The sequence below is a fragment of the Sturnira hondurensis genome, unplaced genomic scaffold (genome assembly GCF_014824575.4).
Source record: "Sturnira hondurensis isolate 20B ecotype Veracruz unplaced genomic scaffold, ASM1482457v3 Scaffold0005252, whole genome shotgun sequence".
NCBI classification, from domain to species: domain Eukaryota; kingdom Metazoa; phylum Chordata; class Mammalia; order Chiroptera; family Phyllostomidae; genus Sturnira; species Sturnira hondurensis.
This window is the reverse complement of record NW_028077883.1, coordinates 1,411,401-1,437,305: the sequence shown is the minus strand read 5'-3', so window position 1 is coordinate 1,437,305 and position 25,905 is coordinate 1,411,401. Positions and strand designations below refer to the sequence as shown.

General features: G+C 39.2%; 1 protein-coding gene across 2 annotated transcripts in view; it reads right to left on the bottom strand.

The window, feature by feature from the left end:
• Nucleotides 1-25,905, bottom strand: part of THSD7A (thrombospondin type 1 domain containing 7A) — a 375,672-nt gene that overhangs the window by 144,908 nt on the left and 204,859 nt on the right. For both annotated transcript variants that reach the window (XM_037046384.1, XM_037046382.1), the window contains exons 5-6: nucleotides 12,117-12,272; nucleotides 10,522-10,734 (exon numbers count right to left, since the gene is read on the bottom strand). In XM_037046384.1, the coding sequence (XP_036902279.1) occupies nucleotides 10,522-10,734; nucleotides 12,117-12,272 (369 nt within the window). The remainder of the gene's footprint in view (nucleotides 1-10,521; nucleotides 10,735-12,116; nucleotides 12,273-25,905) is intronic.

The window sequence follows — 25,905 nt, the reverse complement described above, 5'->3', positions numbered from 1 at the left end:
TCCAATTTCTGGCCATAGTCAATGACTTATCTCTCTAAGAAAGGAAAACTGCAATTTCCTGACATGACTCACTCAGTGCAATAGTTTGGTCATGCAAACAGAAAAATGCACATTCATAATCTACTTGAAAATTAAAATGTTACAATAATTAATTTTCATAGATTTGGTGAAACTCAAATAATCCAAATTATCTTCAGAGGACATTACTGATCAATAAGTTGAATCAATAGTGTGTCAAGTGAAAAATGAAATGTAATTCAGAGATCTGTTTCACTTGAATAACAAGTTAAAATATTTCTATTATGAAATTTTACTGTTACATACTTATTTTATAATAGCTAACAGAATAAGAAGCAGGCATCCATTTCTTTAAAGCCATATACAAATTCTCTTAAAATAAGCAAATTTATGAAGGTCTTATGATAGCATATTCATGAGGGTGCTATTTAATAAAATAAATGAGATAGACTATAAATCATTTGATCAGTATAGGTAAGTAGTAAAATTCTTATCCTTAGCCAAACAAACAAAAAACAATAGTCTTTGTGCTTGGCGACCTTTTTTTTACTATTGATCTCAATGAATACTTACCTGGTATTTATTAGGCATCAGGCACAATCCTTGGCAAGGCACATACACTGACTCATTCATACTCCATAACAATATTATGTGTGGGTGATTGTACTATCCTTCTTTCACAGACAACGAAACGTAATCATAGATGATTTAAATAACTTGCCAAAGCAAATGGTTAGCATTTGAACACGTGTAGTCCTATTGCAAGGACTGGGTTCTGGAAAACTGAATCTCAACACAACACAGTCTAATGACAAAATGCTGTGAGAGAAATCTTTCAGATTATAGGTTTTTACGCACATGGCTTATCTTTTTTTTCTCTTTTTGCAAATGCTCTTTTGCTCTGTATACTGGAACTGGAGTAAAGGAATTGGAAGGTATTTTGAGATGGTAATAGAGGGTGCAACTTGGTCTCCAGCTTTATGTGACATCTGGTAAGTAAAGTCTGAATTTTCAGTTAGAGCAAGAACAGTTTACTTAAAGAGAAATTGAGTCATTTTCTGAAAAGATGTGATGTTTAGGGATAAAAGAAAGCAAGAGTTTAGTGATGAATCAGAAATTTACTGACAATCTGTTATGTAGAGCACAGTGCTAAGGAATAGGTATACAGGAATAAGTCATGACCCCTAGTCCATGGTAACTAAAAGGATAGAGGGGAGAATAGGTAGCAGCAATGTATAAATAACCAAATTCTGTAAACCGTACCATGGTGTAATAAAAGACAAATAAAGCAATTGGTAAAGCGGGCAAGCTAAGATTGGGGGAGACATTCTGTAATTCCCAAACAGCTATGAACCTTATGGAAAAGGCCACAGGAAACCAGGAAGAGATTTTTAAGCAGCCAAATAATATACAATGGAGACAGGATTTTTGGTGGGAGACCTGCAATCCCAGAAAGAGGAAAACCTGATCCATGGATACCAATATCTCTATTAACAACTGTATTTTGCTGCGTACAATATGCACTTTTTGCCCATATTTTTGAGGAAAAAATAAGAATGCTCATTATACACAGGTACTATTAATTCTATATCTATAGATGTTTTTAATTTGTTAATTTATGTTTATGCATTATAAGTGTAACTCTAGAAACCAATAATTATATCTGTATGCAAAATAGTACCCTGGAACACAATAATCGGTCTTGTTTCTGAATATAAATAATAAAAAAATGAATTAAAAAGCTAAAACGAAAGTTTTTTTTTCCTGAAAGTTTGGGCCCAAAACACGAGTGTGCATTATACAGGGTAGCACATTATACACGGCAAAATACACAGTAACTGCCTTGGGTCTTCCCAGACAAGGAGTTTAATTATTTTCAACTAGCACCTCCCTTCCCACTATTGCGACCCTCACCTGAGCCCCACTTCCATCTTTTCCCTGAATTACCTGCAACAGCCTCTTCACTTCTCCCCTCCTCTAACGTTTCATCTCAACAAAGCAGTATGAATTGTTCTTTAAAAATGTAAGTCAGTTTTGGTCACTCCCCTGCTCAGACCCTCCAATAGTTTATATCGTATGATTTATTTTCCTCTTCCTATCCAAAAATTCCATGATTAAAAGGTAGCATTAAATTATTTCTTTTGAAGTGCACAGAAGAGAATTTTTGACAAATTGGGAGAAAAATAGCTCCTCTGAAATTAATGGCTCAAAGTAGATTTGTAAAAAGAAAAATAGCCACGCCCCAACTTCTGAACCCAAGAAGATGCGTCTATATTTGAACCAGGTGCAGATTATAAGATAGATAGTGAACTTTAAACCTGATGGTACAGTTACGTGAGGACTTCGGTGGTCCTGGGTGGAGAAGAATTATATTTTGCACGTGGAGGAGGAGAACAAGTGTGACCAGAGAGTGGACCACGGTAAATTAAATTCTTTGCCATTATTCTTTGTAATGTTTCTCATCAGGAGGTACAGTCTATTCTCTATCCATTACATCTGAGTTGTCACTGCGATTTTCTTTGACCAATGGAAGGAGGCAGAAGTGGCACTGTAGAAGTTCAGGGGCCTCTCACCTTCTGTATTTGTCCTGTTAAAGCAGTGCCTTAAAATCACTATGTTAAAAATCTGGTCTAGTTTATTGGAGGGTGAGAGGCCATGTGCAGAAGCCCCAATATCCCTCAGCAGACAGCACCAACGGCAAAGCACGGTAGGGAGGCCAGCTTGGGGCTTCCAGTCACAGCCCAGCCTCCACCAGTGAGCCCAGAGGACACCTGGACAGAAACTTCCCCAAATCATGAGACATTCTAACTGGTTTGGGGTTCAGGCAGTGAGTTTGGAGATGGTGTATAAACCAGCAATAGTTAAATGACACGTGGCCTGAGAGGGAGAAAGGGAACCAGGGAAACATAAATCAACAAGGCTGAGGGGAGACAAAGTCCTACCGGAGATAAGAGATAAGCAGAGTCAAAAACAGAGGACAAGGTGCCTGCTGATGATGTAAGCAATAAGATGCATCTGTTTGTTTTAGTAGTTAAACTCCTGCCTAGTTTGATTGAAAGGTATGCTTTCTGCCCATACAAGCCTTTTTCACTGACCCAGCTATGCAACAACTAGCTCCCTCCCCCAGGTTGTGTTAAGGCATCTGACCACCTATGATAAAGTGCAAGGCTGTTTTCTCTTACAGTTGCCATTTGAAGTGGTAGCTAACACTTCCTGGGAAATTCATATCATTATCTCATTAAGTGGTAAGTAAATTACTGGTTACTTAACTTTCATCTGAGGTTTCTGCTAACTGGACACTACTTTTAAAAAGAAAACTCTTTTCAAAACTCTAGTCTTTGGTAAGGCATTGCTATGCAAGAGAACTTTGGTTCAATCCTGAAAGGTTTTTTTTTACAAACCAAAAACACACACATGCACAAAGCAGACAGATTGGGGCATCTGACGCCATGGTTTTAAGGCCAAAGGAAAATTGTGATTACCACAAACCAACAGTGAAAAATAACTTATTGCCTTAAATAAAAAAAAATTTCATCTTTACAACAAATTGAATAGAGAATCTCAACCCAATTATAGGAAATAAACTCCTACCAACAGTAATAGGAGATCCTAATTGTAAAGTAAGAGACCTTAGATTTAAGCATAATATTCAACCTAATTATATTCCAAGCACATTAAATGGTGTAGCATTCTACAGGAAGGAAACTTAGTTGATTTATTGCTTAAATTATGGAAAAACAACTCAGTTATGGAGCATATTCTTGCATTTAAAAGATCAGCTTTTCCGTGTAATGGCTGTGTAATTGGTGTTAAGAAGCAGATTTCAGTTCCAGAGAGTGATCGTGCTCCTGAAATTGCGCTCTCACCCAGCTCTGTACATAAGAATTGATGTTCTCTACCTTGCTTCTTTGTTCTCCCTGCTCTTACTGGTCTCTCCTGGGAGCTCATCCTTAATACACCTTGTGTATCCTAATCCTTGACCTGGCCTTTGCTTGTAGGAAAGCTTATTTATATTCCCAATCAGTCAAAATATTAGCCTCAATGATAAGCGTTGTAATTTCTCTTTCTGTTCTTTGTGCTTCGCTGCTCCTTTCATCCTAATCGCACATTCCTCTAAGCACTCCAAACTGTTATTCTTTAATAAATATACGTGAACAGCCCTGGCTGGTGTAGCTCAGTGGATTGAGCACTAGCCTGTGAACCAGACGATCGTGGTTTGATTCCCAGTCAGGGCACATGCCTGGGTTGCAGGCCAGTTCCCAGCAGGGGACGCACAAGAGGCAACCATACATTGATGTTTCTCTCCTTCTTCCTTTACTCTCTAAAGATAAATAAAATCTTTAAATATACATATATATAAATTAATTTGTGAACAAATTAATTTAGTGTTTCTACAATTTATAAATCAGATACAAATTGTACTACAAGGTTTAAAATAAAATAGAGCAGTACCTTGCCCCATCCATTCCCACACTGAGTCCTATTGTCAATATTTTTAAAATGGACACTTTTAGCATTATTTTATTTTTAATTTTTTTTCAGTTACAGTCCACATTCAATGTTACTTTGGGTTAGTTTCAGGCGGATAGCGTAGGGGCCAATTACGTACTTTACAAAGTTCCCCCAACATTGCCAGCCCCCAACTAGACCCACACACAGCTACCAGGATGCTAGTGACCGTATGTCCTATGCTGCACCCACACCCCCAGGGCCACTCTGTAACTCCCACTCTGACTCTCAGTCCCTTCACCTTTTCCACATGGCTCCCCAACCCCACTCCCCTGCCAACCATCAGTCTGTTCTCTGCAAGTACGAGTCTGTCTCTGTTTGGTTGTTCACTTATATTGTTGTTTAGATTCTACATGTAAGTGAAATCATATGGTATTTGTTTTTCTCTGATGACTTATTTCACTTAGTATAATACCCTCTAGGTCCATCCACACTGTGCGAAATGGTAAGATTTCCTTCTTTTTTATGGCCAAGTAAGTAATAAACTATTGTATGTATGTACCACCATTTTTTATCTACTTGTTTATTGATGAGCACTTGGGTTGCTTCCATATCTTGGTAAAAAACACTGGAATTAGCCCTGGCTGGTGTAGCTCAATGGATTGAGCGTGACCTGAGAACCAAAGGGTCATTGGTTTGATTCCCAGTCATGGCACATGGCTGGTTTGCAGGCCAGGTCTCCAGCAGGGGGCACATAGGAGGCAACCACACATGGATATTTCTCTCCCTCTCTTTCTCCTTCCCTTCCCCTCTGTCTAAAAATAAATAAATAAAATCTTTTTAAAAAAGCTTAAAAAAACACTGGAATTAACATAGGGGTGCATATATTCTTTCAAAGTAGTGTTTTTTTGTTTTTTGGTTTTTTTTTTTTTAGATTTTATTTATTTACCTTTAGAGGGGATGAAGAGAGGGAGAGAAACATCAATGTATGGTTGCTTTTTTGTGCATCCCCTGCTGGGAGTTGGCCTGCAGGGAACTGGTCTGCAACCCAGGCATGTGCCCTGACTGGGAATTGAACCGCGATCCTCTGGTTCGCAGGCCTGTGCTCAATCCACTGAGCTACACCAGCCAGGGCTTCAAATTAGTGTTTTGGGTTTCTTCAGATATAAACCCAGAAGTGGCAGCTGTGGAACTGGGTCATAAGTCAGTTCCATTTTTAATTTATTGAGAAACATAGGTGCATTTATTTAAATGTAGATGTGTTTATTCCTGTATAGAACCTCAACATACGAAACTGATATTCCTCTCAGTACTGAATACATGAGAAAAAGAAGTAAGACATAAAAAAAAATAGTACTCAAGCCTTCCCTTCTCCCTAGTCACATGTGGATACTACCTCATTCCGGAAGGAGCAAAGTGGTAGGAACATTTTCAGAAAAACTAAGCAGTCAGATGACAAGCCAGTACTGTGAATATAAAAGTTATCTTCCCCCATCATTCATGGTAAGTTTTTTGTCACTTCTGGTAATAGGCAGACATGTTTCCAAAAAGAGGCAGAAGAACTTACTTGAAAAGCTTGCCTCACTGTTGATCTCATTATGTTCTAATCACAGGTCTTCTTCAGCATTACCCAAATCCAGCCAGTTTGCTAGGGGTCTTTGGGTAACAGAGTTGGGTTTTAGGTGTCACCAAAAAAACCCTTTTGTCATTTTGGCACAACGATTCACAACCTTCACTGCACAGCAGAACCATCTGGGAAGCTGCATAAAAATGCAGTTCTCGGGAACTTGCCTCCACAGATCGTAATTCACTGTGAGTCTGTCAGTAAGACTTAGGGATCTGATTCTACAGCACACGTTTAAGGAGATTCTAATACTGCAGTATCTAGGACACTCTGCAAAAACGGATCTAGCATCTCTCAGGATAAATTGAAAAAATATTTGCAAATAATGAATTCTTATACATATGACCCCATGTCATACCTATTTATATATAACTTATAGACAAAAATATTATTAATATTATAATTCTATCTGTGTATGAGGAATTGGTTGGCAGATGTTTTTAATAATACAGTATTTTTAACCATGGTAACATGACACAATTGTGTGTTACACTCAAGTGTTAGGTGTAAATGACATTTAAAGTAAGTTAGCTTTTTTAAACAAATAAGTGTAAGTTAGCTTTTTTAAACAAATAAGTCAGAGTTATTCAAGGTTATCCATATAATAATAGTATTTCCCTTTATTTGAATTTTTAAAAAGATTTTATTTCTTTTATTTTTAGAGAGAGGGGAAGGGAGGGAGAGAGGGGGAGAAACACCAATGTGTGGTTGCCCCTTGTGCGTCCCCTACTGGGGACCTGGCCCACAACCCAGGCATAAGCCCTGACTGGAAATCAACTGGTGACCCTTTGGTTTTCAGGACAGCACTCAATTCCCTGAGCCAGACCAGCTAGGGCCTTTTATTTGAATTTGGTATACTTTACCCAGTGGAAGAGGTGGGGGCTGAACGAGAGCCCTGGTGCTTTAAGAAAGGCAGAACTGAAGTGATGGCCCCTGAAGTCTGGGCCATCACTGCTGTTACTACTGTGGCTGTGTAATGATGGACGGCGTGCCAGTTTATTTCCATAGAAATATAATTTTTTTGTTTTATAAAAAATCTGTGTTAGGTGTAAGCATGAGTCATGTATATCATTGTTCCTGATTATGTTAACTTGTACTGATGTGGAAAAAATAAGAAAGGTAGGAGGTTACAGGCATTTTGAAATTGCTGAGGTTCCCTGCTTTACAAAGCAGAACCCAAAATAAAATCACAACACTGTGGTTTTGAATTTTGCAAAGTGCGCCAATGCTCTGATACCTGAAAGAGAGCACGTGATAATAAAATATGGATGGCATCATTTGTTTTTTGTTTCCAAGGAAGGGAGGAAAATATAAAAACAGTATTTGGTATATGGCCTCCAGTAATTAATAAGACAATAGACTTCTCACCTGCTTTCAGCCTAATAGTCTTGCTTTGTTCTCATACCAACCAATCTGAGAAACAACATACTCTTCCCTCATTTACACCTTTAAATAAAACAAATGCAAATTTAGCCAAAAAAAAATTGAAGTAGGGACGATTTGGGTTTTCTCATTGACCTCCCCACCCATGTCAGCACCCGACCTTTGGAGTGGGTCCTGTGTTTGTCGCACTCAGGATCCAAAACTGCTCTCTTGACCATGATTAAATTATGAGTGATATTTTTTCTAGTGCACATAACACATTTCTATTTCTTGCATTTCTGTTCTACTTCTCTGTCAGAGAATTTACACAGTACTCTTCCTGAGCGTTCTCACAATCCTCCCCTCTCCCTGCTCCTTGGAAGATGGTTGGAAAATGGAAACAATACATAAATAAATTAGTTAATTAATAATCAATTTAAAAACACCAGCAAATCCTAATGATCTCTGGCAGCCTTGAAAAAGAATACTTCAGGAAAAAATGTTTTGAGGTCATCAATAAGATTACAAATTTGTGAGGAATGTGAGAGAAAAAAAGTCTTTTTATTACTTGTTATATTCATGGGCTCTAATTCTCCATTTCCCTAGTTAAGATTCAACTTAACTCTAAAACAAAATCTATAGCCACAGCCTGGCCTAGAGGTGGAGACTGTACAACTAATCAGCTTTAATTCCCTGGGTTCGATTTAATTACAAAACAACATTTGGTGCAGCTGCTGAACACTTACTCGGTGGCTGACCACATGGTAATGATGTTGGAGTATGTTTATAGCTCTCCAGCTCTTGCTCTGATTCCATCAGCTCGATTATGGTTCAATTGTATATGAATTTGAACAGCCTCTAGGATATACAATAAGAGGCATTTTTCTTGGTTTTATACACCTCTGTAGCTGAGCCAGTTAAAATATTGAGCTGTACTGCAACTAATTAATGTCAGGAAGTAAAATTTAATGATGAGAGAGATGTACTGATAAAGGACAACGATAAAAATTGAATATCAATACCACACATCTATCTTACCCTTTGTAATTTGTGCTGTCTGTGAAATAGACAAAGTGACATCAGCTTGTGTATACTGTGAGTTATCAATTTGCCTTTTAAGTTGTAACACACGTTACTTTTCAATATAACCAGACATAGCTAACTCACTCTCTCCTTCTTCTTTCATGTTCCACAAGTCAGTTTGTGAAGTGAATATTTGTGTTACAAAATATTTTAGCTAACAAAATTAGAATTAAGCAGTCATACTTTTAAAATAACTAGTTTCTCTAGAATATCTAAAATACACTCAATTTGCACAAACATTCAGGAATATCACTGCAGTAAGTGAGATCTGATTTTTCATCTGATAATATTTGGGCAGAAATTTCACATGTAATGAACTTTGCATCTTAGCATTTTTAATTTTTATTTTGGTTTACCCAAATATGCCTTTTACCAAATGTAGGATCCCAGGTCCTCCCTAGGTCTGAAGGAGGATAAAAAGAAATTATTTGAATTGAGGGGAAAAAAATCAAGAAGTAGTATCAGTAAGGGAGTCACTAATGACAGCAACTCAGAAGATAAGGCAGAGCGCCATCTAATCCAAATTAGGATTTGAAGTGGGTGTACACCTGCAACAGAATGCATTTTTTTGCTTTCTTTTCCCTAGATATCAATCTCCTTCTGTTCTTTCCCTTTAGAATAGAGCTAGGTGAAAGCTAAAGAGAGGATACACCATAGCTAATTATATTTACAGAGAAAAAAAGCAGAATATACAAAATTCACTGTAAACATCCTGGAGCAATAACCCCTTTCCCCACCTGCCATCTTCAAGTGCTGGTTTGGATTTTACCTGGTGCTGTCCTGCCTTGGACCCTGGACAAGAGCACACTGTACGTTTCAAAGTCGAAAGGCTAATGTCTCAGTACTAAGAGTCATGTTCTTACCCCAGACAGTACCTTTCTCTCCTGAACAGTGAGTGCCTCACAGGGGGCAACGATTCGGCAAGGGGGAGGGAAAATAGGATGGGTGGAATTGTGATGGTTACCAGATATTCCAGTGCCCTGGAGAGGGCCCTAGAATGTTTCCGAGTGTGCTGTAAAGAGCACAGACTGTCAAACCTGGGGTGCCTGGGGCTTGGTGCTCATGCTGCTCTGCTGTGTACAGCCACCAGATTTGAGAGTAACAGGGGACCTTAGGGATGATGTGAGCCGGAGGTTTTAAACTGTGTCTGGGAAATTCTCTATTTCCTAAGTGTGACTAGGCAATGGCAGAAGAGTAAGGGGATCACCTGAAAACAGTACGAGCACTCTTGGAGAGAATGTGAAAATCTTATGTCATCGCTTACAAGACAGGATAGTTTGCCAAACAAAAGTCAGTTGTAGAAGTCCAAGGTCATTCCTGTGGTTCAGGAAAAAACCTTGTGGAAAATCACCATCCCAGTGGCTCAATGACATTCCTAGAGGGGACATCCCCAGAGCCCAGAAGGTTGACTCAGAAACTCTAGGGTAAGATAGGCCTGGTGGATCCAGAATCTGGAAATTAAATTATACCACTAAGATATAATATCAGGGTTGGGGGGAGAAATAAAGGCTTCTCAAGACAAGCTAACCAGCGCTTACAACCCTTCTCATTTTCTATGGAAATAAAAAAATACTACTTAGAAAAATGTTACCTTTCATTGCTATTTAAAAAATTGATAATTTAATACATTATTGGCCTAATGATGATTTAGATTTTATTCTATATTACTTGTTTTCGAATTACAAAGTATCCTGTGGTTGTTCAAAGAACCTCTCTACTGTTACCACTAGAGAGAGAGAGAGAGAGAGAGAGAAAGAAAGAAAGAAAGAAAGAAAGAAAGAAAGAAAGAAAGAAAGAAAGAAAGAAAGAAAGAAAGAAAGAAAGAGGAAGGAAGGAAGGAAGGGCATGAGTTATGAAAAGAAGAAGCGGCTATTTTTGTGTTTGTAAATGGCACCAATTGTGATGAGAGAATGAGATTTTAACACAAGGTAAAGCACGGGGTTAGACAGATATTTATAGAAGTAGGACAGGTACATCTGTCTCACCATCACTGTTGATGCAGACAACCTCTTGAACTTGAGTGCCTGGACCACACTCTTTTCCATTATCTGGTTCACAGTCTCCAAGCCTCACTGCTTTCCACTCATAGCAGGATGGTTCCTCACAGGGAATGGCTTCCAGTAAGTGAGGGCAGTTCCCGACGCCCCCAGAGCCTCCGGTGGGCTCATTCGTAATGCGCCGCTTCCTCAGTTTGAAACCTGCATTGTGGGGGAAGGAACATATTTATTGTTACCTTCCTGGGTTGGATATTGCAGAAGGCTGAATGAAACCCTGAATGAGAGCAGGTAGAGTTGTTTCTACTTTAATCACTAGTATATTCCCAAGCTCTAGCTTAATATGAGCTCATTAAAAATTATTAAATGCATCAATAAATGAATACACAGAATGACCAATAAGGAACTTTTGGTGGTAGCTTCCTATAGTGAAAATAAGACAAGACATGCCTAGTGTCTCCCGTCTCCCCCAGGGCTGGAGTGCGGGTAGGGGACAGAGAGACAGAGAGAGGGGGAGCGAAAGAGAGAGAGAGAGAGAGGTAGACCTAGGCTGAATTTGCTTGACTTAGAAAGTCTGTAGTCATAAGATATTCAAAGAAACAACAAAATCTCAAGCTATTCAGAAAGATTCATGACCAGGCAAAAGTGCTGTTACTCTGAATTCTTTGACACTCGACCCCATGATTAAATCTGAAAGAAACCTCTGATAAGTTGGACAGTCCCAGAGAAACTGTCTCTCTGAGACTTCGTGGATTTTAGACTCCCTGGAAATCTGAATCAGGGATATAAACCCTCTGGCTTTGATGGAGAGTTTTCAAAGTCCTTCTTGGTGCCTTAACAGCACCTAAATATTGCCTTTCTAGACAATGTACAACCAAATTAATGTCTGTTTATTGCTATGTGGACTTACTAGAATCAGTTGGACCGCTGCCCTTTAAAACAAAATAGGAAAATGACTTTAATTTCTATATCATGTTAAAATTACCCCACATTGCCTACCACATAATAAACCATGCATTGATCTACTCTCCTTACATATGTCATTTCTATCATAAAAGCAATGGCATTTTGTTTTGGTTTTACCTTTAAAAGAATGAGGTCTATTTACTAGGCACTAGCAATGGGTCAGGCACTGAATTAAGATCTCTGTTTATGATCTCATTGAATTTTTAGAGAAAATTTGGGTGGCAGGTATTATTACATCCTCCTTACAGATAAGGGGGTAGAGATTTAGATTAGTTAATTAACATATCTAAACAGTGTGGGACTGCGTAGATTTTCCAATCCCGATCCATTTCCCACCCTAGTTCACAGTAACGCTGCATATAAGTGCCTTAGACGTTCTCCATCTGTTGCCTAAATTAACGAGTATCTCCCCTACTTTCTCCAGTTTTAATCCTCTGGGATCATCACCAGAGTACATTTATTCATCTTTTGCAATCAATACTCTTTATCCATTCTGGAAACTATCACAAATCAATAATTACAAGCAACACAGAGTAACATTTTAAGATAATTCACGATTTGATTCAACGGATGGGAGTTTTAAGGTACCAAGCGGTCATGTGAATATTAATAGCACATACCTTTTTTGCCTTGCTGGTCGCTACAGTTTTCATAAGTGCAAGGTCCCCAGGCTGACCAAGGTGAAACCTCACATTCGACTGGACAGGGAATGTGGCACAGCTGTGTGGTGTTGGGGTCAGGGCCAGTGCATAATTTTAAATCCACCGGTTTTGAGGCTGTTTGGAGAGAAATACAGAGATTCCTTAAGAATTAAACAAACTATCACGGTCAACAATCAGACTGTTCTTCATGTACGGAAAAGAGAAATGTTTAAAAAGTGCCACCAAGACATTATTCCCAAATTTCTCAGCTACACACTGAAAAGAAAAGGAGAAGGAGTGGGGAAAGTGGCAGGATGGTGTGGTCAAAGGGAACGGACCAGAGGCCCCGTAGACTGTTTGTCCCCCAGCCTCACGACGAATTCGTCACACAATTAATAATGCCGAGTCTAAGTTTCCTACGTGGTGAAATAATCCTTAAGGTCGATTTTATGTTTAAAATTCTACAGTTAGATTCTAAGAAAGTGGTGTCTACGTTAGAGGGTGGAACAGAATAGGAGCGAGACCACAGCTTTAATACATATAGCAAAATACATATGTGGCTTCCGGTGGCATAGTCTCTCTTTTCTTTGGGTCCCAGAGCAGTAACTGGTGGGTGTTTCGGAGGAGCTCACGCCACCCAAAGGGGCATCTCTCTCTACCTCCAGCTGCATGACTTCCCAGAACTTGTACAGAAAACATCACCTGCAGCTGTGTTTCAAATCTCAGAATTGTTAAGGAGACATCTTTAATTATCCATGTCTGTTCATAAGCTGGCCAAACTGTGGGTAAACATTGCTTGCCCTAGCTTCTCTTCTGTTGTCACGTTACATTTTGGTTCTTCTGTGTGGCACGTGCATTCAACAGTTACTGTAAGTGACTGAGTGAGAAAGATATTTAAAGCTATGTATACAGCAGAAAAGAATCGAGGTGAACACTGTATACTATATAGCTATAGTTACTTTTGTTGTAAAAATTTTAAGAAGCGAATATCTAGGACATGCATTTCCTTCAATAAAAAACGAGCCCATTTCCATCAATCATTCGGAATGCTCGTACCTGTAGCATGAGGGCTGACATAAACGTGGTCCCTGATAATTCTCATCCTCTTTATATAAAGAACTACCCAATTCTGACTACATGGGGCTGCATCTTGAAGCTCACAGAGGAATTCAAATAGCTTAAACTATACTGTCCTAAGTTTTAAATAAAAGTACTACATGTATCTGCTTGTAGTTCCAACTCTACAGCAAACTGCAGGTACTTGTGCAGCCCCCAGCTTCCTGCATGCACAGACACACGTGCTGATCAGTGCTACCTAAAAGCTATTACATTCATTCCTCTTTTTGCCACTGTTTTCCAGTTCTGAAAAATATGCTATAGGTACTAGTTTTTTCTTTTTCTTCCTAGGTGCACTTAACTTATCCCTCTCCTCCTCCCCGCCCCGCTCCAAGCACACCCACTTCAGTGAAAATCGATGACTCGGCAGCCCTAATTTGCTTAGTATAGGGAACCATGAGCATTCTCAAGTTTACCAGAATTGTTGTCTATGTGCATCATCATAACATCAGCCAAAGCCAAAAATGATTAATTTTATTGTCTTCCAACAGTGAAAGTACTTGGCACACTGATGACAGAAAATACAGAAATAAATGCCTCACTTCTCTGAATACAAAACACAGTTTGATACCACTAGTACACATTTCACAAAAAACAAAGAGTCTTATGATGGTCAATTTTATGTCTTAACTTGATTCTGCTAAGGGATGCCCAAATCGCTGGTAAAACATTGTTTCTGGGTGTGTCTACGTGGGTGCATTTGAATCTATAGACTAAGTATTAAAGATCACTCTCACCAATGTGGGCCAGCATTGTTCTATCCATTGATAGACCACATAGAACAGAAAGGTAGAGGAAGTGTGAATTCTCTCTGTCTGTTCTTGAACTGGGGCACCCATCTTCTGCCCTTGGACATCAGAGTTCCTGGTTCTAGGAAACTGGGAACTACAACAGTGGCCCCATTCCCACAATTATGTGAGCTAATTCCTAATCTCTTCTTATACGTCTATCCAGACTATTGGTTCACGTTCTCCAGGGAACTCTGACTAGTAAGTCTAAAGTGTGTAGAGAAATGCTATAAGAAATTAATATAGCCCTGGCTGGTGTAGTTCAGTGGATTGAGCACAGGCCTGCGAACCAGAGGATCGCAGTTCAATTCCCAGTCAGGGCACATGCCTGGGTTGCAGGCCGGTTCCCTGCAGGCCAACTCCCAGCAGGGGACGCACAAAAGGCAACCATACATTAATGTTTCTCTCCCTCTCTCCTTGCCCTCTAAAAATAAATAAATAAAATCTTAAAAAAAAGAAATTAATATAAGTAATTCCCCCACTTGTGAAATCTTTTAGACTATCATTTAAATTAGAGTTGCGTATAATTACCTGAAAAGTCTCCATTTCCCAATTGACTAAAAGTAGCTTTAAACTTTATATTGTTTTAAAAATCATTATTACTATAAAATACACACAATTGTAAGGACTGTGAGAGCCTGAAAAAGTTTACTTTATGTATTGGGTTGAAAACTTTAGAAGGGAAAGAAGGTTTTATCAGTGAAACAGGTCAAATCATTGTGTTTCTAATTTCTGGACATTTTCATTATAAGCATAATGTTAGCTTTCAGTGTGTTTTAAATGGACGAAATAGAATAATCAGTCATAGAAATCTTCTTGAGCTATGAAGAGAGAAAAGTGTTGAATAACGGCTTGAGGAAGTATTGCTTAAAGCAAAATACTCTTAAGATCTTCTTAGCTTCTATACTAACCAAGTCTGAGATAATATAGTTCTTGAAAATAACCTCAGTTTTATAGATATCTTTATAGAGGATACATAAAGTTATTTCATTAACCAAAGAAACACAGGAAGAGGGTACATATTTTTGTATATGATTCTATTCCTTTGATGATTTTATTGTAAGTTTTTCTTGAAAATAAGAGTTTATATTGATTCATGTAAATCACATACTAGCTGAGCACCTCAAAAACTGTAAGTCAATTACATTTTCACAATCGCCTAAGGGTTATTTGGCATAAGTGTGATTGAGCAAATGAGGTGAAAAATAGACCCCGGAGACCCTGACTGTGTCCCACTTTAATGTGTGGGATATAATGCCCGTAGTTCTGTGTTACGTAACGTAGTGTTTATTCCTGATCACATATTCTTAAAAACTGAGATCTGAATTTTCTAGATGGTCCACTCAGTAGAGTTGTACTACCCAAGAAATTGTTCACCCAGCACAAGCTCTAAAGAAATATATGTTGGATTTTTAAGAAGTCTTATTGTTGATCTTTTAAAAATAAAGGAGAAATTTTCTTTTTCTCATATGACTTACATGCCATTCAATCATATTTACTGTGTATGCTTCACGAGGTTACAAAAGCATGTGTGAACTTCTCTGGAATTAACAAGACAAGTGAAAAATGAGACTGGTGCATTAAGTCTCAAATATTTTTGTATTTTTATGTTTGAAGCATCACAAATGGAAAAAAATCATCATAGGAAGCAAACTTAAGACTTTTCTTTATACCAATGTGGCCAATGAGGTGTTCTGAGAGTGAATCTATGTAAAACCCTAAGAACAGCTCATGTATTGTTTAAAAAACCGCATTTTGTTTTGACATAATTGTAGATTCACAGGAAGCTGTAATTCACGGAGATTCTACATATCCTTTATGTAGTTTCTCCCAATGGTGCAATCTTAAAAAACTATAGCACAGTATCATAACCAGAACATTGGCATCGGTAAAGCCAAGCTTGTCTGTCTCCTTCTCTCTAAAGTTCAGTCATCTTGCGGCGTGTTTCACTACATAAGGTCCAGGAGTTTTTCTTTTTCAAGAAGAAGAATTAGGAAGTATTACATCTCCGCTATCTTCCTAAAAGAATTCTGTAAGTTACTTTTAATTTGAAACCTTTTAATTACAGAACTGGAATCCTAAGAAAGGAACATCAGCAGAGGCTTCCCCAAATTCACGGCACGGACTTGGTATGGTAGTGGGGTCGTAAGGCTGCCTCTTCCTGTGGCATTACTGATCCACAGGCCGCAGAACTTTCTCTTTGCATGGCCTGGTGAGAGAGCTGCATGTCCAGAATTCTTTAATTATCAGGAGCAAAGGAAGGCATTTTTCAGACAGAAAATGAGAAATTTACTATGAAAGACCATCTGACCCCCGGTTATCCTTCACCAACCTACATATCATGTAGTCTTGTATTTTATTTCTCATTTAGTATTCTTTTGGGTCTGGACCTTCACATTTTCAAGTAATCTCTTTATGCAAACAGGACAAGGATGCACCATTTCTGAACCAAAGGAAATAATGCAGTAACAACAAAACTGTTGCAATAAATTCAAAGGAAGAGAAGAAAGGAGACGAAGAGAAAGAGTGGAATGAAGAAAATAAAATAAGATGGAAGAAATGAGTTCAGCCCTGGCTGGTGTAGCTCAGTTGATTGAGCGCGGGCCTGTGAACCACATGATCGTGGTTCGATTCCCAGTCAGGGCACATGCCTGGGTTGCAGGCCAGTTCCCAGCAGGGGACACACCAGAGGCAACCATACATTGATATTTCTCTCCTTCTCTCCTTCCTTTTCCCTCTAAAGAAAAATAAATAAAATCTTAAAAAAAAAGAAATGAGTTCAGAAGACTAACTGCAACCAGTAAAAGCCAGAGAGACATTTTAAATCCATTAGTTTATCAACAATTTAAAAGTTTCACAATCCCAAGTATTGGAGAAAATGTGAGGCCGCCAAAACAGTTAAACACCGCTGTGGAAACCTAAGTTAGTTTAAGCATTTGGGAAAAAAAACTAGAATTATCTAGTACGGCTGAAGATGTGAATACTCCTGAGTCTATAAGCTGGAAAAACGATTGGACACTGTCAATGAAATACTGTTATGAATGTAAATACCTAGAAATAACTGGTGTCCAACAAAAAGGGAATAGATATTAAATTATGGGATTCACTACTATTTAACACCATACAGGAGTGGAAATAAACAAACTTGAGCACAATCATCAACATGGTGAAATCCACAAATACATCAAAGAGTGAAGAAAGCCAGAGAAGAATATATACTGAAGTATACCATTCATATCAAGTTGTAAAAAACAAGCACTGTCACTATTTTTGGAATAAATACGCATCTAGGAAAGGGGAGAGCAACCCCCAAAGTCTGGGACCAGGCTGCACACTGTTGGCAAGGCCCTGGTGTTTTTCATAGCTGGCCTGGCACTCAGACCAAGGCGTGGCTTTCCCCTTTTGGACATAAACAAGTTCATAGAGCATGAAATCAGACAAGGTCATTCTGTGCTAGGATGGAGTGAGATAAAAAATAAGACTACTTCGTAATTTGCCTAAACGAAAACAAGGTAAACTGTGAGGAATGCAAAAATTGTCCAACAGTCCCAAATTGTTATTCTACCAGGTATCAGTCTCTGGATTGTCTGTCCTTCCTCCAAATAAGGTTTATTGAGATACTGGTCATCCAATTATCCTTGCTTCCTGAGGGCAAAGTGCACTTTTTGGAATCCTCCTAAAAAACAACCACAACTGAAGTCCCAGTCCTGCAACAAGTCCTTCATGACTCTGTCACTGGGACGCCCGCAGATGCCCCTGCAGTCTCCACCCCACCCTGTAGTGAGGAGTGAACCCAACTGGTTCAACTACAGGTGCTTTGTTGCTGGCCTCTGGCTGAAGAGGAAGAACAAGTCAATTATAGACAGAAAAGCAATGAATGTTTAACATAAAACTTCAAATAGGAAATCCACTGTGGACAGAGTGGGATGTGATTTATGTACTAACAAATACTGGTTTTTACTGTGCTGGGCAATGTTACAGTGTTCTAAATACCACATTATAATGCATTTAATTCTTACAAAACCTCTTAGGGTATGTATTCAATTACGTACCTTTCAGGGGTAGGGATAATTATCCCCAAATGGGAAAATTAAGCATGGAGAGGTTAAGTAACTTTCCCCAAATAACACAACTAGGAAATCGAAGATTTTGGATTCACAGTCAGGCAATTTGGCTCCATAATCTTCAGGTATACTGTGAACTACTTCTCCTTGTGGTCTTGCATGGATTTGTGAGGGGGTTTCAATAATATTTAATGTCTGTGTAAACCACAGCTACAGAGACATGGAAATATATCTGCTATAGCTAAGAGTAAATTAAAATATAATTAGTGGGGGTTATTAATACAGTGTGGGTCATATTAACATAATAATATAATGAGGCTATCAAGATAATCCAACACAAACCTTGCTGGCCTATCAGTGAAAATTATTCTGACCTTTGGGTTCCAGTTGGAAATGGAAACCAAATTGTCATTCTAACAGATATCAAGAACTGGCCATCCCATTAAATTACTAACAAAGTGGGAGGTTTTGCATTTACACTGATAATGACAATAGTAAATATTTATGTTGAATTGACTAAATAAATTCTCTTATCCCCAAGCAATCCCCCCATGAAGTAGATACAATTGTTTAAAATTTAAAGATGAGAAAACTGAAGCACAGAGAAGTCAAGTAACTTGCCCGAGATCACACAGCTAATCAGGGGCAAAGACCCTGCTGTTATCCACTCCACTACACTACATGACCATGTGTAAAAGCTTCGTTCTTCCCTCGTGCCTTACCCAAACTCCCTGGCATCCCTCAGCTTGAATACAATGGGTGGCTTGACTAAAACACACAGTCAATTTTAAAGCAGTGCTTGGTTATGGCTGTGTGTGCTGTAGGGGACAGGGTGGTGGCAGTAGGGACTGGAAGTGACATTTATCTGGAAAATAAAGTCCCAGCATTTTAGTAAGAAACAGTTTAGATTCTCATCTATTTGTAATATTAAATTTTTAAACTAAATAATATTTTCTAGTGCCTAAAAATATACTGCTTATGTATTTTAACTCTTCATCATAAAAAATATATCTAGATTTTCAGAATTGTTTAAACCAGGATCTCACACTCAGCCTGCCTCAGACCTGTTTGTAAAATGATATGCTTATTCTGTACTCATGCAAAAGATATCTCAGGGTTCAAAGGTTGAGAGAAAGTGATAAGTTTAATAATTCATTTGTCCAGTAAGCAAAACAGCAAAGCATTTTAGGCACTCAAAACCTGCTGACTTTCTGTTTATTTTCCATTGTCTTACCTGAAAGTCTACCTTTTTCTTGAAGTAGTATATACAAATTTTTCATGAAACAAGCTTATTTGATTGCTAACTCACAATTACAAGAAAATTCTCTTAGATTTAAATTTTACTTTCTGTATAGGTATTGACCACATGTTATCATTAAGTACAAGGGACCTAATAACAAAGAGATTCCAAAGACCTAAAATAAGATCAGGTGAAACTGCTTTACTTTGTTATTCTTTTGTTCAGTCAAAAGAAACATTAAATGCCTACTCTATTCAAAGCCCCACTCTTGTGTTAGATATTAGATACTAAAGAATGCTATGGTACAAAAGTAATGGTGATTTTTTTCTTTGTTTGCTTTCCGTTAATTGCTACAAGTGTGTAGCAGCATTTAGGTATATTGAACCAAAGCTGTTTTAATTCCAAGGTTTTATCTGACGGTTTACACAACACCCACTTACATGTCAACTAGGGGTACTATACATTCATTCCCAAGAACTGATGTCAAGCAAAGAAATAAAATCTTTCTTTTGAAAATTAATTAAAGTTTACATGTATCCATAATTATCTGAAGTTTATTGAAGATGTTCTTATACTCAACTCCACTCACAAAAATTTCTTTTGTCTTTCTCAAGCTGTTATATTTAATGTGGACATAAAACCCATTGTGTTCTTCCTAATAATATAGAGTATCATTTGGCAGATACTACACTGATTCTTTAATCAACTTTGTAACCATACTTAAACAATGATTGAGAATTACCTCTCAGTATGTAATGCGCTTCAAAACTCACTGCAAGCCCTTTATGGCTATGATCAAGTCATTACTGAGCTAATGCTTTTGATGAACCTTTTCTTTCTTTTTACTCAAGACAGTATACCGTTTATTTAGGAAGCATACATGCACAGTCCTTGAGTTCATTTTCCACTCATAATTAATGTGTTTAGTATCCAACAGACTCATCGCTGCTTCCAAGCAGTTCACGAAGGGCTAGGCCTGACGGTCGCCACGAGCCCATCCCTGCTCAGAGCCCGTGCCCTTCCTCTCGGTGCTTGCTGCCAGGACAATCTCCTGGACTGGGCTGAGATCACCAATCAAAACACGTGACTGAGGTTACAAACAATTGTTAATGTTTGTTTTTTTTTTCTGACATTAGACTAATTCAGAACTGAGCTCTTCACGTGGTCCCTGTGTGTGAAATTTCGGTCTTTTTACTGAGGCCTCTTGATTTTTCTGTTTATTCCTTTGGAGTTATAGGTGGTTTGCTCTCTTTTGGTGTATAGTTGAGCAGAAATTACATACTGGATACACTGAATTCTGATGAGACTCTTCAGATCCAGGTGAAACCTGGAGAGTAGTCCCCTCTCTTTTCCGCTCAGCTACCAATCTGTATATTCTAGTTCTGATTTCTGAGTCGTAGCTGTTGAGGACACCGATGGTGGGGAAGGCACTAGCACATGAATACCAACACTAACACTCTGGTAACCGAGACAGACTTCCAAGAAAGTCCTCTCCTCTCCGTGCAGTCGCTCTGCCCTCTGAACACTGCCGGTCAGCAGAGTCAGCAGGGCACCCAGCGATGGAGCTTGTCTTCAGCCTTTACTCTGCTGAGTCTGGGTGCCAGGGAAACTCCTGTGAAAGGTCCCTTCCTACTTCCTTTAGGAATTCTACTCAACCTCACGGGGGTTGTTCCTTTGCCTCTGTGACCCCTCTCCTTCATTCTTACGTCAACATTGCCTTAGCAAATAGAAACTCTTCTAAGGGTCTATCCTTTGGATGGGCTCTCTTCTTGTTTCCAATACTGATGCAGGCTTCCCTGCTTGTTTATTCTATTGGTCATTTTAGGGAATTACAGAGAAAGGTCCTTATGCCTACGCTCACAATGCCATATTGCCTTGGAAATAACAGTCCCTAGGACTTGACATAAATAAAATAGAACTGTGCTATCCTTTGAAATATTTATAGGAACAAACATGTCAAATAATTTCTCTTGCTGACCCCGATTCACGTAAGACAAGAACCTTTCAAACATGTGGGCTTTCAAAATACACATCTTTGTTGCAATGACAGTTATTGTCGGGATTTCAGTTTCACAAACGGCATCGACAGCTTGATGAGGCCATCACTCTCCTGCTACAGGGACGTGCCATCTGTTGCAACACTGCAACTATGGAGGTTTTCTTTTCTTTTTTTTTTAAAATAGGACATGTTGTAGAATAGTCTATGAAAAACACACACAGAAGCCTTGTCAGAACATACCATTATTGACTCGAATCCACATTTACAATGTCCCTAACTAGAAAAATGGCATTAATAGATATTATAAGATAAAATAAGCAGTTTGGAACCTGTATGTTTTCTACAATATAAATGACAGAGAAACTCACTCCAAATATAATTATTTTGATGACTAAATATATTAGTTCGCTAGGGCTACCACAAGAAAGTAACACAGACTGAGTGGCTTGAACAACAGAAATATATTTGCTCACAGTTCTGGAGGCTAGAAGTCCAAGGTGAAGGTGCCAGTAGGGTTGGTTTCTTTAGAGTCTTTCCTGCTGCCTTCTCACTCTCTCCTTACACGCCTTTTCTCTATTCTGGCACATCTGTAGTGTCTCATTCTTTTCTTATAAAGAAACCAATCACATTGGATTAGGCCCCCACCCTTATGACCTCACTTAACCTCCATTACCTCTTTAAAGGCTCTGCCTCCAAATCCAGTCACATTGAGGATTAGGGCTTCAATTTATGGGTTCAGAGGGACACAACTCAGTCCACAACTCAGTCCACAATACTAAGCATAATCGAATACTGAAGAAAGAAATAATTTATAAATAACAATTTAAGTGTAGTCCAGCGTGTGACCATATTTGCTGGCATATTTTATCAATTTTCCCTGTTCATCTTCTGGGGAAAAAATCTAAGCTAAGCTTGCCCTCACTCGTTTCTCCTTAGCAAACAGGCTGCTGCCACTATAACTATCTGACCACAATTTATTTAGAAGCAAACAGAGGTAAATATCTGGGGGGAGGAGTGGGGAGAAAATACAGACAACCGTAATTGAACAATAATAAAATAATTTAAATTTAAAAAAAGACTTAAAAAAGGACTTTCTTTTTTACTAAAAATTTCCATTCTTTTCTCAAGGTCTCCATTGATAGAACTCAGTGTTGAGTCCCTTTTCCTCATCATTGCATAAACAGCGAATGACCTTAGCAAAAGGCTTGGAGATATTTTATGGTTTTTCCTTCTAATGTGTTGAAGTTAAAAAATAAAACAACCTGGAACACTGAGGCAAAGGCCAAAAGCATGATTTGTGGGTAGCCTTGAACTATAACCTCAAAACTGCCTATCACCTACAAAAAATGTTGTCATAATGAGTTTGCTGGTTTCAGGCCCACTCAGATTTTCTGGCTCACCAAGCTATTTTTACCTAACTTGGATCCGATTCTTATTCTAGTTAATGGTCTCTATTTAATCCTTTATAATTATTCCTAAATTTTCCTTACACTTTGTCAGGATTGGGTAAATGTTTTCAGTATTTATTTAACTAATTCACTCTACAAATGTTTATTGAGTACCTAATATGTACTGGACGCACACTGGTATACACAAGGTGCTTTGGATTTAGGAGAGAACAAAACAAATAAAGGTGCCTGCAGTTTCTATTGCAGTGAGGAAACAGAAAAATTAACAGGAATTTTATGAACTACTACATGGCATAGTACGGTAGGGGGACTAAAATAATATTAGTACTTTTCCTTCCATCTTCTAAGTTCCTCTGGCCGAGCTAATTATCAAATTAATAGAGACAGATTAATAGGAGATAATCAAAGTTTTAATACCTGTGCATGGGGAGTTCACGTAAGTGTTAAATTCCAAAGACAGTAAGGGAACATTGGGTAGAAATTACTTTTGGACAAAGGAGAAGGATGAGTGATGGGGCGTTAGATTTCAGAGGTGAGCAGGGAGGATTTACAGGTACCTGAAGAAGAGTGGAACAGGCTGGACCACCCAGAAACAATGCAGCACATGGGCATCCAGCTCACAGGCACCTGGTTACTACTCTCCTGTTTATGACATTTAGTTCCAATTAGGCTAAGGCAAACATCCTAAGATCTCCTTCCTAAAGCAGGTTTCTCTCTGAATTTCCTGGGCAGGAGAGGGGGAGGGGGTCAAAGGCTCTTATCTGAGTCTTTGGTTTCTCAATAAACAGCTTAAAACTCAAGATCCCAAAAGGGTAGTTTCCGAGTGGCAGAATTGTGGTCCCTTCATTAGTATAAGCTGGCAAAAGTGTTATGAAAAGCAACACAGAGAGAGGAGGAGAAGAAGAGGAAAAAGAAGAAGAAGAACAACAGCAATAACAACAACAGAGGAAGGCTCCCGATTGGTTGTGGGAGAAGTGGGTGGTGATTTCCTCCACTTCAACAGGAACTGGTTAAAACCAGGTCAGTACAGACGGAGGAACAACTGACCAAAGCACAACCCTAAAGCTCATTATACAATTGTTACAATGAAAACTTAAGCCACAGTAGAGGGCCCTCACCCCAGAGGGACCAACACCACAATGTTTCGGAACAAACCGTATTAGGAACAAGATCCTCTCCCAACCATCAGGCAGAGTCAGAATGTGGCTCCACAAAGTTCAGGAACAATTCACACCCCCTCCCTCTGCCACTGAAACACATAAAATCTCAAGAACCACTGACCAAAACAGGCAACTAACTTGCGACGGTCCCCATCAGAAGTGTGCTTCTGCTTCTTTCCCCACTGTGTCTGGGAGTACTGCAACCAGGGGCAGCGGTGGCTCCAGCACTGATCCTGTCTCCAGGAGCCCCTGCTCCTAGCCTCTTTGTCTCTACCTGAAAACAATTCACTTTCTCACTCAGAATCACTCTTGACTTCTTTCCTGCACAAGAGCCTGGACACCTCGACTATTCAGGGCAGGGCCAGCCCCCAGCATGGAACCTGCCCAGTGACAGATTTCAGTCCAAGCAATGGATCTCTAGCCATTGGACGTCATTGCATTGTTTCACCTTGCTCTTGACCATTAGACGCAGATAAGTCTATTCTCTCCCACTGCCTTTCAGATTAGGGCCCTGTGCCGTAGGCAGTATTCCAATGGACAGAAATACCCCCAATTCCTCCTCCTGGTACCTCCATTCCTGCCCTGCTGTCCTTCACCTCCAATGAACTCACCCATCCCTGCAGCTCGTCTGGATAAAACTCTTCATTTTGACATGTAAACAATAGCCTTTCCAACACGCCTAGGTTCCTACTTCAGTAGGCTTTACCACAACGATGGTGTTGGTAGGAGACCATTCTGGGTGGCGTGGGCGCAGCCCCCAATGGTAAACATTTACTGCAAAGTAACTTCCTAAAATCCATGGTGAACCTTCCAAAGAGGAGTGTGACCAGTTCAACCACGGTCGCCCTTTTCGTTTGCAAATATCCCTGTTCTGTGATGTGATTAGAGGCATTGGCTCCTTTGTTTTCTGTAAAAGGTAATCACCTAGAGCAACTGGTGCATAGTAAATGAGGACCATCAAGTAATGTGTCAAGAAACCCAATAAAGGCCAGTGGGCAAGGGTTACGGCTTTTGCTCCCCTGGAGAAAGAAACCTTGCCTCCCCCGGACACGGTAGTCTGTGTGAATGTCTCATTTCATCCATAATGACTCAGACACTGTGGGCCAGTGTTCGAATCAGGTGTTTACCTCAGTCATGGTAAGTATGTGCAATCTATGCTCCTAGAAAAAAACAGCACTAGTGTTTCTGAAATTTTAAAACTCTAGCAGGTGTTCTTTAAAAACAAACCTGAAGAAGGGCCAGCCTTCTCAGTATCACCAGTTAGAAAATGTCACCATGTAGCATCAGAGCTTGTTGGGACGTGACAGTTGCTGGTGTCTGATTCAGTGGAGCAGAATCCTAATTTTCAGGATCCATGCTTAACTTCACAGCAGTTACTTTTCAATTTTCATTGCATTCAATTACGGGGTAGGGGCTGGAAGTGAGGAGAAGGAATTTTAAGGAATTTTTAAGGAATCAGAGACTCCGGGTTCCATGCTTGGAAATTGATTCACTATATCTGGAATGAAATCTAGGAATAAGCTGGTGATTTTTTTAAATGTGAGTTTTATTTTATTATATTTTATTTAAAGATTTTATTTATTTATTTATCTTTAGAGGGGAAGGAGAGGGAGAGAAACATCAATGTATGGTTGCCTTTCGTGCATCCCCTGCTGGGAGTTGGCCTGCAGAGAACCAGCCTGCAACCCAGGCACGTGCCCTGACTGGGAATCGAACCGTGATCCTCTGGTTTGCAGGCCCGGGCTCAATCCACTGAGCTACGCCAGCCAGGGCTAAGCTGGTGATTTTTAAGCTAGGATTTTTAGTGAGCGCTTCATCTGATTCTGATGCAAGTAATGCTCAGACTAAACTTTGAGAAACATAGCTATGCAGGATAGGAGCTGCAGGGAACCACAGGTGCCCTATCACTGGTGCCAAGTGCTCACCGTATGGAAGACGCCATGCCCTTTACAGACTTGCATGCACTCTGGTAAAGAAGTGCTTGCTTTCATC